Source organism: Harmonia axyridis, chromosome 7 (assembly GCF_914767665.1).
Source record: "Harmonia axyridis chromosome 7, icHarAxyr1.1, whole genome shotgun sequence".
NCBI classification, from domain to species: Eukaryota; Metazoa; Arthropoda; class Insecta; order Coleoptera; family Coccinellidae; genus Harmonia; species Harmonia axyridis.
Genome location: NC_059507.1, coordinates 12,397,723 through 12,416,391, shown reverse-complemented (window position 1 = coordinate 12,416,391; position 18,669 = coordinate 12,397,723). Strand labels below are relative to the sequence as shown.

Sequence of the window (18,669 nt, the reverse complement as noted above, 5' to 3'; positions counted from 1 at the left end):
AATCTAAAGCAAAACGCCAACCCAAAATTTTATTTGATATTTAAAAAATCTAAAGTGATTTAAAGCGAATAAACACCTATGACCGCGGTTATTGTTAGTCCTACCCTTGGTTTTGCAGTTTCAGGAGCTTATCCTGAAGATAAATGAAGAAAGCAATTCAGATTATATATGCAAATTCTCATAATTGAAAAGTATATTTTTGAAGTTTAACTGAAAGGGTTATAAAAATATCACAGTTCTTTTTAATATGTTTAATTAATTTCACGTCTCAAATGATATAAAATCCTAAATATTTTCCAACAATCTGTGAACTGATTGAATCCAGTTCTTGATATGAAACTTTTGTACTTCAACAACCAAATTGCACAATTCCTTAGGCATCAATAACAACATTTTCGATAATCTTTATGTAATCGAATGGATAAGTACATATAAGTAATATTCATCTAAATGTATACATACAAAATATCTTAAATCTATTACGGAATTCGATCCAACCGAAATTGAAGCAGTTATTGCTAAAACTTCTCACAGGCCAGTATAAACCTACTTCGTGCCTAAGCCAAAACTCCTGGAAATGTAAATATCACGTATTCCGCTTAAAGCTCATGTATTTGTCAGAAGCCCAAGTTTCAACCCAACATCTACCAAACTACTAGTCGCCGAGGCTTGTAGTAAAGATACTACCAATGCCGCTAAAGTGACAGCCACTTCAAGGTATATAGCGTAGCAAATCTTGATGTAGCCTGGTACTGTTGACACTCCCCCAGCAGCTGTGAAGTCTAGTGGAAAGAGAAAGCTGTCGAATGCTTCTCTTTTTCTCAGAAAACCGAAAAGCGTTACTCCCATTAGGTAATAAAGAAGTATAGCTCCTACTGGAAACCATTTGAGCCACTTTGGGGGAGGTGAGCCAGATGGTATGTCTGTGGAGGATATTCTGTAAGCTAGTTGTTGTAAACGGATTGCTCCAAGATTCCCTATATTGAAGATGAGGAGAAAATGTAGTGGAATGCCAATTGCCGAAAAGATTACAGCTGTTCCCCTTCCTAAGGTTGTTCTTGGTACAGGTGCCCCAAAACCTATAAGAATCAATAATCTCTTTACTGATAATCAACTATTAAATATTAGGTGTAGTGAAAAGAAATGAATTATTTTTCCTATATATGGTTTTAGTTATCTCTATCTCGCGTGGTATAAATCAGATCGAGTTACACTAGATGGCGTTAGAAAGATGAGATTTCGTACTACCCAAACTTTCCTGATAGTGTTGTGATTAGTTGACTCAGTTTATTTTGAGAGAGCGTCAAAGATGGACACTAGCAAAGAGAAAATACTCTGCATCATGCAGTTTTTCTTTGAAAAGGCGAAATGCTAGCCAGACGACTGAAAATGTAAAAGTGTTTATGTCCTGATAATGTAACAGCCAATCACGCGCAATTTTGGTTTCGTCGATTGCGTTCCGGAAATTATGCACTAGAAGGCCAATCATCGAAAATATCGATAAAATCATGGATATTGTCGAGTTCGACCGTCATGTTAGTCCTGTTTCGATTGCCCAAGAGATAAAGATTACCCAAAAACCCGTTTGGAACCATTAGCATAAGGCCGGTCTCAAGAAGAAGCTCGATGTATAGGTATCGCACGAGTTAAAACAAAAAACCTCATAAGCCGAATTCCAATCTGCGAATCACTGCTGACTCACAACAAAATCGACCCATTTTTGAAGCGGTTGGTGACTGGTAATGAGAAGTGGATCATTTACGACAACGTCAAGCGAAAACGGTCGAGGTTGAAACACGATGGCACGACGAAAACGGTGGCCAAGCTATAGTATTGATGACCAGGAAAGTTTTGCTGTGTATTTGGTGGAATTGGCAGGAAATTATCTACTATGAGGTGCTCCCCTACGACACAACTGTTAACTTGGAACTGTACTATCAACAATTGGAGCGTCTGAAGGAAGCAATCGCCCAGAAGCGGTCAGCTTTGGCCAATAGGAGAGGAGTTGTGTTCCATCGATAGTGACTTGCCAGAAGTCCCGGGAGGTTCTTATGCATCCATCTTATAGTCCGGACCTGACACCAAGTGATTACCATTTGTTTCTGTTCATGGCAAATAATTTTGCTGAAAATTCGCTTCGCTCCATTGCTGCCAATTGGGACGATATGATAGAGGCATAATGATATTACCTTCGTTACCTTCAAAATGGCAACAAGTTATTGAAGAAAGCAGTGAATATTTGACCTAAATCGGATCATTCCAACTATGGTAATTAAAGCCTTGTTACTCATTCAATAATAATGGATTTCTTTTTACTACACCTTATAATATTACCCAAAGATATTATAAAAAATATTACCCAAAGTAGTTAGTAGAGATACTGCGAAGAGTATACATCCAGGATAAGTCCATATTTTCTCTTGGCCCCCTTCTCCAAAACCTGCAGCAACTGCTTTTAGGAGGACGTCTTCATGTTGCTGCATGTAACGTTCAATAACTTTCGGCCAGTTCTCATTGTGTCCTTCCGTTTGCCGCAAAGAAGTTGCCAGTTCGATTGACAGTTCTTTTTGTGTTTGTTCCATTTGCTCTTGCTGTCCGAACTCTCTAGGTCCTGGAGAAATCAAAAGTGACAGTAAGATTACCAATATTCAATTCAATTTTTCGATAGTCAACTAATACCGATAAGGCTATTCGCACACTGGCAACTTTTTAGTCTCGGTGATTAAATAATTTAGTTGCTGAAAGCCCCTATTGCCTGGTGCATAAAGCGTGTTGGAATTTTTGAAATAATCGTCTGTGGGCGGGTTCCCATAAGAACATATTGTATGAGCTATATTTGTGATTAAAAAATTGCTTGACAAAAGTTGCTTATGTGCGAGGGGGTCTATAAGACATGATATAATAAACGTCAATGCAATTGTCCAATAATTGCATTTGTGTTTTTTGGGTTATAGGTAATAAATCGAATACTGAAAAACTTATATTCGTTACAAAAATGAAATGATTAGATAAAGCTAAGTATATACACATTCCACACTCCACCTACTCAACACATGACAAAATAAATACCAGAGTTCACCATTAGTTGAGTGGATATTTTCATGTTATACACCTTATGATTCTGATTGGAAAATTAACGAAATATTTTTATCATTATTTAATGAGTTCTTTCACTACATAACTTATTTGAATGGACAAGTTTATTGAGTGAGTAGGTACATTATTGAATAAAAGTCACGAAAATTGAGGCACACTATTTGGATGTAAAAGCATATGGATTTAGGCATTAGGTATAGGTATACCCCGTTATATCCTTCTAGTATGTTCTGTGAGAGTTAGTAGTGTTTTTTTATTGTGATATTTTAAGGCATTTTAAAACTCAATTGACCCAGATATGAATATTCATTCTTACGCTCAATTACACCCGTCATTATTTATATTGAAAAGCACTCAGAATTTTAAGCTTTTGTTTATTATTTTCTCTTTGATCATTGAATATTTCAACACATGTAAAAATCTAATGAACATTTCACTATGAAAAAGTTACAGAGCCATCAGCTGAACCCGAACTAGGAATCATTTGTTCGGAAATAAAAAAAAAATTTAAAAACTCATAACACAAAAACTTTTCGGACTAGTATTTTAAGGTAGAAACCGTAGCAGTATAACTGCAGCAATATAATATTAGGTGTATCTAGTAAGAAGAAATCGATTATTTTCCCAATAGATAGCTTTGGTCATCTGTATCTCGCATTGCATAAGTCCGATCAAGTTCACCTAGACGCCTAGATGGTGTTAGAAAGATTAATTTCGTACTACAAAAACTTTTCTGACAGCTTTGTGATTAGTTGACTCAGTTTAGTTTGAGCGCGCGTTAAAGATGGACACAAGCAAACAGAAAATACACTATATTTTACAATTTTTTTACATTAGGATTTTCCTGAGGATTACCAGAGAATTGTTTGGAATTTTTTGTCGAAATTGGTAGCTCTTACGACAAAACTACAAGAAACCAAAGAGTACAATACTGGACCAAAGTTTTTTTACATTTTTCTAAACAACCAGTAGTTCACCACTCACTCTGTAGATTTGCATTCAAAATTAGCATGATATCACATGATAGTCATCACAAAAAGCGTCCTCAAGTCTACAGAAGGTTCTGGAAAATCGACAGCAGAGTAAAACTGAAGAAATCATTAAGTACCTCAAGGTGTAGGTAACACTTAACAGTTCTTATATCATTGAGTTTTGGTAAGATGTCTCAGAAATAATGGTGTGCCGACTCATTCTTATTTGACATGTAACTTTCGTAGAGGTCAGGCTTCTTGTATTCATAAATCACTATTATTTGAATGCAACTAGAAAGAATGAATCTGGCATTCTTGAACCCATGACATGAAAGTTAATTCCTTCATTGTTAGATATAGGTAGTAACAGTCGCCAAATGATGTAATTCAGGAGTGTATCCAGGAATAGAAGCGATCCATACTTGATTAAGCAGGGGTGTGCAGTTTCGGCAAAGTTCGAAATTGAAAACAAACACTGGGATATCTGATGCGGGTAAGGAACTCATTTTGGATCTTTGAATATTGATTGCGGTAATCATTCATTGGAACTATCGCATTTGGATGTGAATAATCGATTGAATTATGATTGGAATTATAAATCTATGGGATAAATTTCTCATTTTCATGTTTGGTTTCCTTCCTGATTTGTATAATGGGCCGCACTTCAGAGTAAAAAACATAGATAGAGGGAGCATATGTCAATTTCAGTAAGCAAATTTTGTCCCCAACATAAACTATCAAATTTGACATGAAGCGCGCGGAAATGAAAATATATCAGTGATACGATATTTCACTCAATTCGCAAGTTTCTGAATCAGCGTTTCGTATCATCTCAAAGTATATTGAAATAAATACCTAAATATATCAGAAATTCAGAAAAAAACTTCAAGCGCGCCAAACGACGTGAAACAACCGATAACACTAGGAGAGCAATAGTTGTCAAAGCTTGGATTTCAGCAGATACAGGAAATAATAAATATTCTGCTTATTATAAATTGAACAATTAGAAAAAATATTGGATTCCAAATACTCAAATTTGCATATTTAATCGGGAATCACTCAAATAAATATATTTCATTCAATATAATATACATTCATAACGATACAGTAAAATTGTGGATTTGAAAATGTATTACAATCCGACAACGTAATCTAACCATGTTGGAGACATGTAAAAATTGCGTATACTCCCTCTATCTATGTTTATTACTCTTTGGGCCGCACCAGTAGTTTCTGATGAAACTTTTGAATCAGAACCTATATTTTTTGTTCTTCCAGTCAATTCTACGTATAAAAATAAGGGCAGTTGCTTAAGACAATTCTATACCTATAATGAAAACTTAAAGAGTTATCGAGGATTGTGTGATTGTTGAGAATTCAGAAACCAATAAAATTTACAATTACGAATAATTAAATACAATTTATGAAATACCGAATTTGGTTATGGAAGCATCGAATTTTAGTTTCTTTCTATGTTTTCCGGAAGTCACAGACTACTCCACTCAGAAATTGCGGTTTTTCCACGATAACTCTTTAAGAATTCATTTTAGGAAGAGGGTCTGCTTAATTATCCTCCTCTTTTTATTCATAGATACGTAGAATTGACTTAACTAATAAGAATATAGGTTGTAATTTAAAAATCTTAAGTTTTGATGAATATGAGTTGTCCAAGTTCATGATCTTCTCATAAACACCCTTTTTTTTTGGTCCGAACCACAAACAGTTTTATAATACTGCGTATTGGCAGAAATGAAAATGAAAAAGGATTTTAAGAAAAAAACTTTTTCTGCAGAAATATTATAAAAATATTAATAATAATTAATTAATAATTAATCTTAATATTATTAACTCATGAACCGTTGGAGTTTTACCCAAGGTATGGCATATTGCTGAAATTGTCATGGAATAATCATGCAATGATATACTGGGTGTACCATTTGAAATAAGAAAGTAGTAGTCTGTTTTCGATATAACTGAAAGTTGTAGAGATCTGAAAATATTTCAGGGATCAAACTTCAGCACGAAAATTTTCAGCTCGGGCCATAGCCTTGTATCACCTTTTATATAGGAAGCATTATTTAGTTTATTTACTACACTAGTTCAATCACATTGCTAAAACCTACCTTCTGTCTTGTAAAATGCATAAGCTCCAAGAAGAGCCCATCCGAACACCACCAAGGTCAGTCCCATCTGACTTAGTACCCATTGCGTGACGACTTTGCACCCACATTGTAATCCTACAACTGTACAACTCTCCTTTTTAGGATCATACTGCATATCACATGAGCTCCTCGGCCAAAACCTCAACCTGTAGGGTATGAGGGGAGAAGTCTGTACAGATGCTTCGACCAGCTTGTTCTTGTAGTTGTTGCGCTCGAAAGTGATATGGTCGATATCCACGCAGCTGGTGTCTCCATTTCCATTTTTCATCTTAATATAAGAGGCTGCAAATAATAGAACAATAGTTCAGAGAAAACGTTAACTGTTCATTTGAAATGTTACGGTCGGTATGTCATCCAGAAGAGCTGGATGACAAGTGTTTGACATACCAAACTGGACAGAGACATTCGGGAATTCGATTTCGCATTATAGTCAAAATATTTTCTATGTCATATCAGTTTGTTATTTTTATTTCATTGTTCAGTTACCACTAGCATTATACTTGGGCATGATCTAAATACTTTAAGGTCCTTGGGCATATTCTAAATACTTTTATGGCCCTTGGACATATCGTGAAGGAAGAAATACTGCTATCAACGCATTTTTTATTCGAAATAATGTTAAATTGGCAGTCAATCTTATATGGATTTATGTTTCACTGTCTGGTTATAAATTTACTTGACTCAGACTCAGAGGGTATGTCTGAAAGCATTCTCAAAACCTCATTTTTTGGAGGTATACTGTCCTCTTTATATCTTCAATCATCATATATAGGTACTCTTCCAACCACAATGAAATTTCAACGTAGTCATACTGGATCTAGCATCTGCCAGAAGGGTTTTTGATGTTCGCCACAGACAGTGATCAGTCTATTTTTCAAGATCGTTATTATTTACCAACCTCTTCAAAAACGGGTCGATTTTATTGAGATTCAGGGATTCAGCAGCGATTCGCAGATGGAAATCGACCCATAAGGTTTTCTTGTTCAACTCGTGAGGTACCCATAGGTACATCGTACTTCTTTTTGAGACCATTCTTATGCAAATGGTTCCAAACAGTTTTTTGTGCAATCTATACCTCTTGGGCAATCGATGCTTACACGACGGTCGGACTTGACAATGTCTATAATTTTATCGACATTTTCGACAATTGGCCTTCCAGTGCGTGGTGTTTCTTTGATATCGAAATTACCGGAACGGAATCGATACCAAAATTGCCCGCGATTGGCTGTTACAGTATCAAGCATTCTTTACATTTTTAGCCGCCTAGCTTGCATTTTCGCCTTTATCGAAGAAAAACCGTAAAATATAGTGTATTTTCTCTTTGGCTCGCACTCAAACTAAACTGAGTCAACTAATCACAAAACAGTCAGAGAAGTTTTTGTAGATCAAAATCTCATCTTTCTAACCCTATCCAGTGGAACCCGATCAAACTTATACAACGCGGGATACAGATAACTAAAGCCATCTATTGGAATAATATTGGATTTCTTTTTACTCTACATAATAGGTACTTCAGTCTCTTTTCATGTGTACGGTATTTGAAATTGAGTCGTAGAAGATGTGATGGAGTTATTTATGTCGCTAGAAGTGGATTTGATGGAATTATAATTTTCTCTGCAATTATTAATTACATGGGAAATCTGCACGACCACTGAATGAGACTAATTGAACGATCCAACCTTAATTGGCAAGATATATAAATAAAAAACTGCAAGTAGAAAGTACCTAGATCCAATCTCTCATCCTATCTCCGAAAATCACACGGAAAGGAAGTTGCCAACATGAGAAACCTTCAATTCCACATCCGTCTAGTTACTGCGAAATAATTGGATGTGATTTTAATTTTTCATTATTGTGTTTTGTAAAATGAATTAATTGTGTATTTAACTGACTCAACGTTTTCGTCATCGACTCCTTTTTTATTGAGCCACGTCTAGGCGAATCATATTTGTTTCGTAATTATATTGCAAGCCAAGCGTGACTTCCTGAACTGTAGGATACAGATACAAGGTACAATATTATGGTGCATATACGTACATGAGGTGATATCTTAAGATCAAGAGGTTCATGGCTACCGTAGTATAATGATGTAATGTAATCCTAAGACAACGATAAGATTGGAGGATGGAATATTTCCAAATTACTCTTCCATTTCAATGCATCTGACTCAATAAGCGATCTTGTTGTTTTTAACATCCTGCACAGGGTGGGCAAATAAGCGAGGTACGCGGCTATATCTCAGGATCCACTCATCGTAGAGACTTGCGGTAAAAATTTTTACCACTAAAGTGTACAAGAAAACACACTGGAAATTGTTTTGAAGTTCATACCTCTACCGCTAGGGGGCGTAATAGCTACCGTCGAGTAGAAAAATGAATTTTACTCGATAATGTTCCATATGAAGTTGAAGAAAAAATATAATCACTGTAATCCTTGAAAAATTCTCTATCTTTTTAAATTATCAATTTCGATTTCACGACATCAAATAAGGGTAGGTGAAAGGGAGAAATCTGAATGATTGAAATGCCTGTAACTTCAGTTTGGCTCAACATTTTTAAGCAAATTAGATCTCGTCTGAAAGATAATATCTTGTTGATTGGGAACAAAATATACTCATGATAAATTTGTTTTTGCTGCTTCCGATAGGGGGTGCCAAGTCAGAAGTTCATTGTTTTATTCATTTTACTCCGAAATTTCAAATGTAATGATAGGATTTTGTTAACAAAAACAGAAATTCCATCAAATTTTCATGAAAAAACCTGCAGGTTGCAAAGCGATAGTTTCAGGCGTTCTGAAGTTATGGCCAAAAGAAGATATTCTTCATTTGATGCACTGCGAAAAACCAAATTGTGTCTTTAAGTTCTGACAGAAACAGAAACCCCATCAAATTTGTATGAAAACACCAGAGGTCGCAAAGCGATAGCTTCAGGCGTTCTGGAGTTATGGCCGAAAAAAGATATTCTTCAACTGATGCACTGAAAATCTAAATTGTGTCTTCTTTCGGCCATAACTCCAGAACGCTTGAAGCTATCGCTTTGCGACCTTCTGGTTTTTTCATAAAAATTTGATGGGATTTCTGTTTTTGTCAGAACCTAAAGACACAATTTGGTTTTTCGCAGTGCATCAGTTGAAAATATCTTCTTTCGGCCATAACTCCAGAACACCTGAAACTATGGCTTTGCGACCTTCAGGTTTTTTCATGCAAATTTGATGAAATTTCTGTTTCTGTTCAGAAAATCCTATCATTACATTTGAAATTTCGGAGTAAAATAAACAAAACAATGAACTTCTGACGTAGCGCTCCCTATCGAAAGCAGCAAAAACAAATGAGTATATGAGTATATATGAGTATATTTTGTCCTCAATCAACAAGATATTATCTTTCAGACGAGATCTAATTTGCTCAAAAATGTTGAGCCAAACTGAAGTTACAGGCATTTCAATCAGTCAGATTTCCCCCTTTACCCTACCCTTATTTGATGTCGTAAAATCGAAAGTGACAATTCAAAAAGATAGAGAATTATCCAAGGATTACAGTGATGATATTTTTTCTTCAACTTCATATGGAACATTATCGAGTAAAATTCATTTTTCTACTCGACGGTAGCTATTACGCCCCCTAGCGGTAGAGGTATGAACTTCAAAACAATTTCCAGTGTGTTTTCTTGTACACTTTAGTAGTAAAATTTTTTACCGCAAGTCTCTACGATGAGTGGATCCTGAGAGATAGCCGCTTACCTCGCTTATTTGCCCACCCTGTACAAATCAGATATAGGATTCAGATGTTCTTGACGTTGATTTCATATATGAATTATATTTTGTGTCATGATTTTGCTTTCGATGAATGACAAAAATGTTCTCGATTTAAAAATTTCCAATCGCAAAATGTATTTCAGACTATTCTGAAAAAAACTTTGTTTTCGCGTATGTCTGTCGGTCGGTGTATCTGCAAAACGTAAAATTCTACATTTCTTATACGTTTTTAAATGGCATGAGATTTTGTTTGGGCTAAAGGACCTCATACTAATTAAAAAGACAGTGGTGAAGATTTTCAATAGGAAAAGGATCATCGCACCCCTATATCTACGCCACTGGATAATTTTGGCAAGAGGTAATTCGAACATTACATTGCCATTACCGAGTTCAATACCCAAAAATTAAAACAATGAATGTAATAATACTAGAGTTATAAGTGAGAAACTGTTTTTTTTTTCAAAACTTCAACCCTGTATCTCGGAAATGAAGCTTGTTAGGATTTATGTTTGAAACTCAAGATAGAATCAAGATATTTATGATCTGCTTTTTGATATATTATTATTTCCAAAAAAGAGATCGATGGTTATCAAAGATTTCTTCACTAAGTCTTATAGTTCTCGAAATACTTTCAGTGAGCAACGAATTTGGGACAATATTCATCATCAAATTTTTCATGTTTACTCGTTTCTTCCTTTTCATTCTCTTCTTCTTGCTCAATATATGTTGATTACTCCAAAAAGAGAAAAATATCAGTAAGATCCTCATCGATTCTGAAGAAACTTTGCACTGTGTAGCCTTGACAATTGCAAAGGTGACGAATCTTAAAAAAAAGTGAAGATAAATTCTTGCCTCCAAGCTGGAAGATGACGCTATTAGAAACGAACTCGTACAAGATTATCAAGTGATATGACAAGTGGGGCGGTTCTTTTGAAACAGATCACGTTTTGGATGCATTCTTTTTCTGAAGTTCTAAATGCAATTCACATTTCATGTGAAAATGAGAAAAAAGTATAAAATTGTAGTTCATGCGATAAATAATTATCGCTTTTCTCGATTTTTCTGAACACGAAATTGACAAAAAAGTTGTCTACAGTGTAGATATAGCACCAACTCAGATAACTTTGCATTATACTCATTTCAAATCCAAACACTGTTCATTTATCTAAGAATTTCAGATTCTGGTTTTCCTAGAATCAAAAAAGAACAAAAAATACAGGACTGTATATCAACCGCAACAATAATATAATGATTTTGGGTTCCGTGAACTAGATAACCAAAAATATTTCCATTGTTGAGCAAATGATATCAATCAAATGAACGATAAGGAAGCAAATGCAGCAGTTCTTTCAAAACTCGTATTTCGTAATCATATAAGAAGAATAGTGGTTCCTATTGTATTTCTATTCAATGCTCCTCACCAGTTGCAAATAGCCAATGTTTGTAAGTTTGTTTTATTTGCTGGGAGTAATAATAAAGATTCGAATGATGAATCGACAATGGAGAGCTCATAAAACTTTATACTTCTTGCAGCCATTGTTTATATTCTTGCATAAACCAGAATTTAACTGCTTTGAATTTCTTCACTTTATTGTTTTATTCAGAAATGAGAAGAATGATTATAGTAATAAAACTAATATCAAGAAATAAAACCAAATAATGAAATATTAAAAATTCTATGTATTCCATTGTATGTAACATGATCAATCCAACTTTTTGTATTAGTATGGGATTAGTCTGGATTAGATGGTAGTAAAACTTTTCATTTTGTATACCAAACAGAAGAATGTTCAATGTAGCCAAAAATAGCTATACCTGTAAACGCAAACTATCATCTACTCAGATTTAATGTTAGATTTAATTAAGGAGGTTCCGTTTCACTGCGACCTAATGGTCTATTGTGCCCCCCATCAAAGCTATTCTCGTCATAACGTGATCTACAGCTCGCCTTCCAGTTCCTGAGTTCTAATGAACTCCAGTATCTGGGATGGCTTCAAGGAAGCTAATTCCTCACTTCTACAAGTTTCTTATTCAAAGCAGATTTTGCATTGGCTAGTGATAGTGAGGCATTCCTTCACCAGGTGATCCGGAGTTTCTTCCTCGTCCCTACAAAATCTGCACTCGTCATTTTCTGCAAGACCCATTTTCATGAGGTGTTTTCTAAGGCGACAATGCTCTGTGAGGAATCCAGTGAGAAGGTGTAGCATATTCTTACTAAGATCTAGATACTTCTTGGATCTTGTAGAGTCAAAGTTTCGAAGAAACTTTTTGGAGTAATCCAAACCAGGAAGATTCCGCCAGAGTTTTTCTCTTTCGGTTTTTTCCTTCTGAAACTCTTTCTTGTTGGTTCATTTGCCTATACCACAGAAAAGTTCCGGGCCAATGAAAGGAGTTTGTGCTACTTTTCTGGCAAGTGTCTTTGCCTCTTCATTCCCTTTAGTTCCCAAATAGCCGGAACAGAGACTGAAAAGATCTTGTAATTCTTACCAATTTCAATGAGTTTTCTTCGGCACTCCAATACCATCTTAAAATCGATGTTATGTGCTTTGATTGCAGCGTGACTATCAGAATGTATATCACTATATCACATTCCTGATAATTTCTTGCTAGTTTAATTTCAACACATCTGACATCTTTCTATTGCAAGTAGGTATCTCTGCTTGAAGAACACTTGAACAACGATAGTAAACTTTTGGTGCCATTCCCGAATACTCTAGTACCAGTCCTTGTCGTCGTTTTGGAACCATCTGTGTACCATTCAATGATCATTTACTTGCAGAGTTAATAAAAAATAATAAAGATATAACAACACATTTATATTTGTGAAAGTTATAAATTTTTGATATGAAGTTTTCCTCATTTGTGGTAGGAAGATATCCGTTTTTAGGGAACCAAAGGAATTCCATTCTATATATTCGCGAGCCAACAGTTAAATTTTTTCATTCATTCAGACGGATGGTTACATGTTGCAACGCAAATATAATTTAAAATAATTTGTTTGAAGTTAACTGTACAGTGCATCCCATTTTGGGTGAGACTGCCAGGTTTCTCACTTGTTATTTAAGATAGAGCCTTGCGGTTTTCACGTTCCTGTCCTACTTTTTCGTGAAACTCAAGTTGGGGTAATCAGATTTTGCATAACTGTTTCCGTTCAAGAGATACAGGGTGATTTTGGAAATTGATACTTTTCGGACCCCTCCTTTATCTCCGAAGTTATTAGAAATAATGCTGAGGTAAAAACTACGTCTGAATCAGAATTTTGCGTAGAATCCAGTGGCGTACTCAATTTTTTTTTCGGGGTATGGTTTTGAAGATTCAACACAAACCTATATTTTTTTTAATGGAACACCCTATATATCATTACTTCGTTGAATTCGTTATTTTTTTCCCTTCAAAATGATGTATGATACTATATATAATAGGTAGAATGGTCAGAAATGTTAAAAAAACACTAAAACATCAAATAATGATGATTTTTTGTTAATGAGCAATGGATTTTCCATATGAAAAAAAGGTTCAATTGGATAATTTTAATTTGTGATTTTTATAAATAGTAGAGTAAGCAAACAAAGATAATACACTCATCACTAACATGAAAAACAAAACGTAGGTACCTACCTAATAGCAACAAATAAATAATACAAAAATTCATGAACAAGCCATGATATCTTACAGCTTAAACTGTTCAAATTACTGTCCATTTTTCTCTAATACATAATTGACAAAACTTTTCAATACGCCCGAGTGTATTTAATATTATAAAAGGGCGGTTTTGTAAATCCTGGAAAACTGCCTCTCTTGATGCACGAAGTTCTTCGAGACTGTTATGTCTTTTACTGTAGTATGTATTAGGGAAAATGGACAGCAATTTGAACAGTTTAATCTGTAAGATATTATGCAATGTTTATGAATTTTTTTATTATTCATTTGTTGCTATTAGGTAGGTACCTACGTTTTGTTTTTCGTATTAGTGATGAGTGTATTATATTTGTTTGCTTACTCTACTATAAATAAAAATCACAAATGAAAATTATCCAATTAATCTTTTTTTTCATATGGAAAATCCATTGCTCATTAACAAAAAATCATCATTATTTGATGTTTTGGTGTTTTTTTAACATTTCTGACCATCCTACCTATATAGTGCCATATATCATTTTGGAGGGGAAAAAATAACGAATTCAACAAAGTAATGATATATAGGGTGTTCCATTGAAAAAAATATAGGTTTGTGTTAAGTCTTCAAAATCATACCCCGAAAAAAAAAATTGAGTACGCCACTGGATTCTACGCAAAATTCTGATTCAGACGTAGTTTTTACCTCAGCATTATTCCTAATAACTTCGGAGATAAAGGAGGGGTCCGAAAAATATCAATTTCCAAAATCACCCTGTATCTCTTGAACGGAAACAGTTATGCAAAATCTGATTAGACCAACTTGAGTTTCACGAAAAAGTAGGACAGGAACGTGAAAACCGCAAGGCTCTATCTTAAATAACAAGCGAGAAACCTGGCAGTCTCACCCAAAATGGGATGCACTGTACACTAATTCTAACTTTTATATCAGTTGTTGTGTAGTGTATATGAAATATCTATGCATATAGTTTAGTACATTTCCATACCGTTCTCCCCATAATAAAACAGGTCTAGTCGATTCGATCAATACTGGAAAATAACCATAATTCCCTTTCAGTTTCATTAGAGAAGAGTGTTAGCATGCGAGTAGCATATCAACATGAATATTTTTATTATGGACCACGTAAATCAAGACGACTTTATTTTTACGTGCACGCAAAGTCATAAATCTCGGATAGATAAAATATAAAAATTAAAAATGCGAAAAGTACCGACCTAATGTCGAAGCTTTTGAGCGTATATTCCAATCGTATTTCTGTAATTTTTTCAAGTAATTCGTGATGTATTTTGAACACAAATCAGAAGCAAAACTTCTTGGACTGTAATAAGTCATGGAAACAATTTTTTTGGAATAGTTTTCTCTGGAAAACGGAAAATCATATAACAATAATAATTGTTATCGAAATTCACAAATTTTTAATGAATTAATGCTGGTTCTTCTCGACATGAACTCAATACTAAACGAAAATTCCATCTTTGTTGTTTCTCCTTTCATCTAAGCGAAAAAAATTCGAAACAAACCAGTCCGCTATCAGAAAGATTATCAGATAAGAAAAACTCGAATATTTTTCACCATGGGAAAGCTACATAGCTGAATTTTTGGACAACTCACTTTATCGATGAACTCAATCTACTCACAAAGTTTTGGTGAAATCTGATGCTTGAATTCTAAGATAACGAAACTTTACAAATTGTAATCTTCCAATGGTACCATCCTTATGAATTTTATTTTATTATTCTTTCTGATATGTTGCAACTGATTTCTGGATTTCAGTCCTATCGGATAGCGTTTTTCCAATTATTGAGAAAAATAAAAATTCATATGGATTTAACACCAAAATCATAAATCACTAATAAAGAAATTAACTGAAATATTTGGACTCTGGACCTACCTGAAAATTTCGGGTTAGTAGGATATTCCGTACAAGAGTAATCATGTGGGTATACGACGGACAGAATCGATTTTGACCTCTAATTCTTTATGTGTTAGTCGAAACTAATCGGTTGAGATTACTCTTGGCTCGAAATTTGAAAGTAACAGACAATTTAGCAAAATGATGGCCTGTTTTTCCTCTGGAAAAAGCTCGCAAAGAATGGGAATATACAGGGTGTTTCTGAATTGGGGGTACAAACGTTTTTTGGGGATGAAAGTAACAATTTTTTTTATGATTATACGAGTTTATGAAATCTTCATGAAATAAAGCACCAAAATTAATTATTTATTTATTCGTCACAGCTTACTAACTGGATTTCTACAATAATTTAATTTTCCCGAGAATTTCTAGAGAATTGTTTGAAATTTTTTTTCTTGAAATCAGCAGAAGATACGATAAAACTACAGGATATCAAAAAGTTTGGTACAAGATCAAAGTTAATATTTTACATTTTTTTAAACTACCACTGGCCCATCAAAAAAAAATTCTGAAAAAAAAAGCGGGCACTGTTCCAGAAAAAAATTCACCTTGTAAATCAACCGAAATAGGCATATCAATTGATGCAAACTTCAAATCGGAATACGTCTGCTAAATTTTAGTTGACTATGTTTTGCAGTGTACTTGAAAAAATCAAACTTTTCAATCATGTATCTCGAAAATCAAGAGTTGACAGATCCATGTTTATAGGGCTTTTTTTTTTCTTAAAACTATCCGGGAAATCTCTCATTTTCGTCTCAAGTTGAGAACCCTGTAGAAGGGTAATGATTCTTTTACATTGGATGTGAGTCAATATATCCAAACTTGTTTTAGTTTAACATTTTTTAAGGCGAAAATCATGATTTTATCATTTCCCCAAATTGAACTATAACCATCGAAATATCAATTGGAAAGAGATATACAAAAAGAACGGACTTGGAGATGTGATCTTCGTTATCTTATTATTCGATTTTTCATTTAGAGGATCATTTTTTAATTGATAGAAGATCTCCTGTATCTTAACTTAGACCTCCTCTTAACCTTAGACATAGACAACACAATCATAACATACTGAGGTATCAGATACCTACCTACCCATGAGATAAGGATGTTAATCGTATTGATATTAGTATAGGAAAAATTTTATAGACGATAAATTTACAATTAAATATTTCCCTAGAATTAGATTAAATGTTTATTCAAAAAATTACTGACGGCAGTGCTTCCTGAAAAACTTTCAGGAAAATGTAATTTCTTGGGAATTGGGACGAAATAATATTGGATTTAATTTATTTAGATAGTCGTCGGTTTTTGAATATCATAAAAATCTTGAGAGTCAATACTAAAAATAATAATCTTTAATTTGGTGGGATAAAATGAAAGTTTGTTGTATGAAAATAGTTATGTTATCAAACAATTATCTCAAAGTAAATTATTCAATTAATAATAAGTATATCAATAATAATATTTGATGAATCAAATTTATGGTATTATTATACAGGGTGTTCCTAAATTGGATGTACAAATGAAAATGACAGATTCCTCGGATTATTTTTAAGTAAAAAAGTCTTATAAACATGGGCCGCAAACGCATTTTTTCAAGATAGGTACAGGCTGTTAATTTAAACTATTAGTCGTTACAATTCTCGAATGATTATTTCAGATTTTATGAGGTCGAAACAAATACAAAAATTTACTAAAGAAAATACCATGACATGAAACTTTTGAGTAGGCTTAGATACATCAAATAATATACCGGTTGGATTTATTGAAAGGTGAAAACTGCAAAACTGTTTGGGGATATGACTTTCTTTTATTGTATATCATACAAAAGATTGAAGCTTTCAAACTTATGAGAGACTTCTCTTTTCACCGAGAAGAGAATACAGATCTACATGCGATCTAAACAAAATAAGATTTTGATATTAATATGACAAACATTGTCTTATTTGAATTCACACGAATAATATTATTCTGTTGAACGAACGGCAAACCTAAAACAAATAATTACTTCTTCAAGAGATGTTAAATTTTGTCCTTGAGTCCATACTCGACAGGTTTTTAACCCAGGGTGTCCAATATGAAAAAAGTTTCCGATGGCAAAACTTCTCCATTTGGTTTTCTATCTCTGTCGGAGGTTTCAATATAGAACAAGTTTTTATATACACAGTGATCTTCTAAAACCGAAGGTAGACCAGTTTTTCTAGTAGTATATTTCTGAGGATGAGCGGATTTTTGCGAGTTGACACTGAGGCCAAATTTAATCTCGTAAAACTATTCTCGTATATGTGACAGATGCGTGACCTATGCATACGTAGAATTTCATTGACAATAATAGAAACTCCTCGGAACGTATTCACCGTACGAATTCAATGCAATGTAGGTACAGAATAAATGTAAATATGAGTTAACACTTGTTTGAAACTCACTGAATAGATCCTATTCATTTTCCTTAAGGCACTGCGTACACATGTTGAACGTTTAAGAATACACTTTCGAATCGTAGAAACTTCGAATTTTCACATAGCTCGGTACGAGAACAGCTGATCTCACTCCAAACTGTTCTTGAACTGGCAGGTATTTGACCACACCGTGCGAGTACACAGAGTGAACTGTGTTTGGTTATTCATTATCTTGAACAATACAAGGGCAAAGAATCACATAACAGTCAACAGTCAGAGGCGTAGCGAGAGAAACAGGAAACGGTGCCGTTACCACTGTTGGCAGATTTCAAACGGATCGACGTAGTCGTTAGATTCAATGAATTGAAAAAGTCTGCTCTAACTAGAAGGAGATGCAAGCAACGTTCAATTCGCTTCAATAATTTCGCAACCGGCTTTTTTTTCTCAAGTGCATAGTTTCTTATGGTGAAATATAACATTAACTCGAGTACATAGCAAATTATCCTTTATTGCATAAAGTCCTTGTTACTACTGCTAGTTTCATAATCTTTAATGAAGCTCTTCACTATGGATGATGATGTTTCATTTGATATCTAGTTTGAAATAAAAAAAAACTGACAATTGCTTATAGGGTGCAATTAGCGCATGTATGATGAGCGCTCGAATGCTCCTAACTGATTTTCTTTGATTCTGATGATGATTAAGATTGAAATTATCATTTTATACTTACTTACAAAAT

General features: G+C 34.1%; 1 protein-coding gene across 1 annotated transcript; it reads right to left on the bottom strand.

The window, feature by feature from the left end:
• Positions 1-236: 236 nt before the first annotated feature.
• LOC123684354 (TWiK family of potassium channels protein 18-like) lies at positions 237-18,249 on the bottom strand. Its single transcript, XM_045623582.1, has 4 exons — positions 17,958-18,249; positions 6,191-6,511; positions 2,360-2,611; positions 237-1,079 (listed from the first exon to the last, which is right to left on the bottom strand). Exons 2-4 carry the CDS (start codon positions 6,495-6,497, stop codon positions 607-609), a joined length of 1,032 nt encoding a protein of 343 aa, XP_045479538.1. The 5' UTR covers positions 6,498-6,511; positions 17,958-18,249; the 3' UTR covers positions 237-606.
• Between the last annotated feature and the right edge of the window lie 420 nt (positions 18,250-18,669).

Bases quoted from the DNA above. Each gene is read 5' to 3' on its own strand.
- LOC123684354 (XM_045623582.1), bottom strand. From the start codon at position 6,497: ATGAAAAATGGAAATGGAGACACCAGCTGCGTGGATATCGACCATATC. The intron at 2,612-6,190 runs GTAGGTTTTAGC...TGATTTCTCCAG, and splicing joins TGCATTTTACAAGACAGAAG to GACCTAGAGAGTTCGGACAG. The intron at 1,080-2,359 runs GTAATATTTTTT...TGATTCTTATAG, and splicing joins ATCTCTACTAACTACTTTGG to GTTTTGGGGCACCTGTACCA.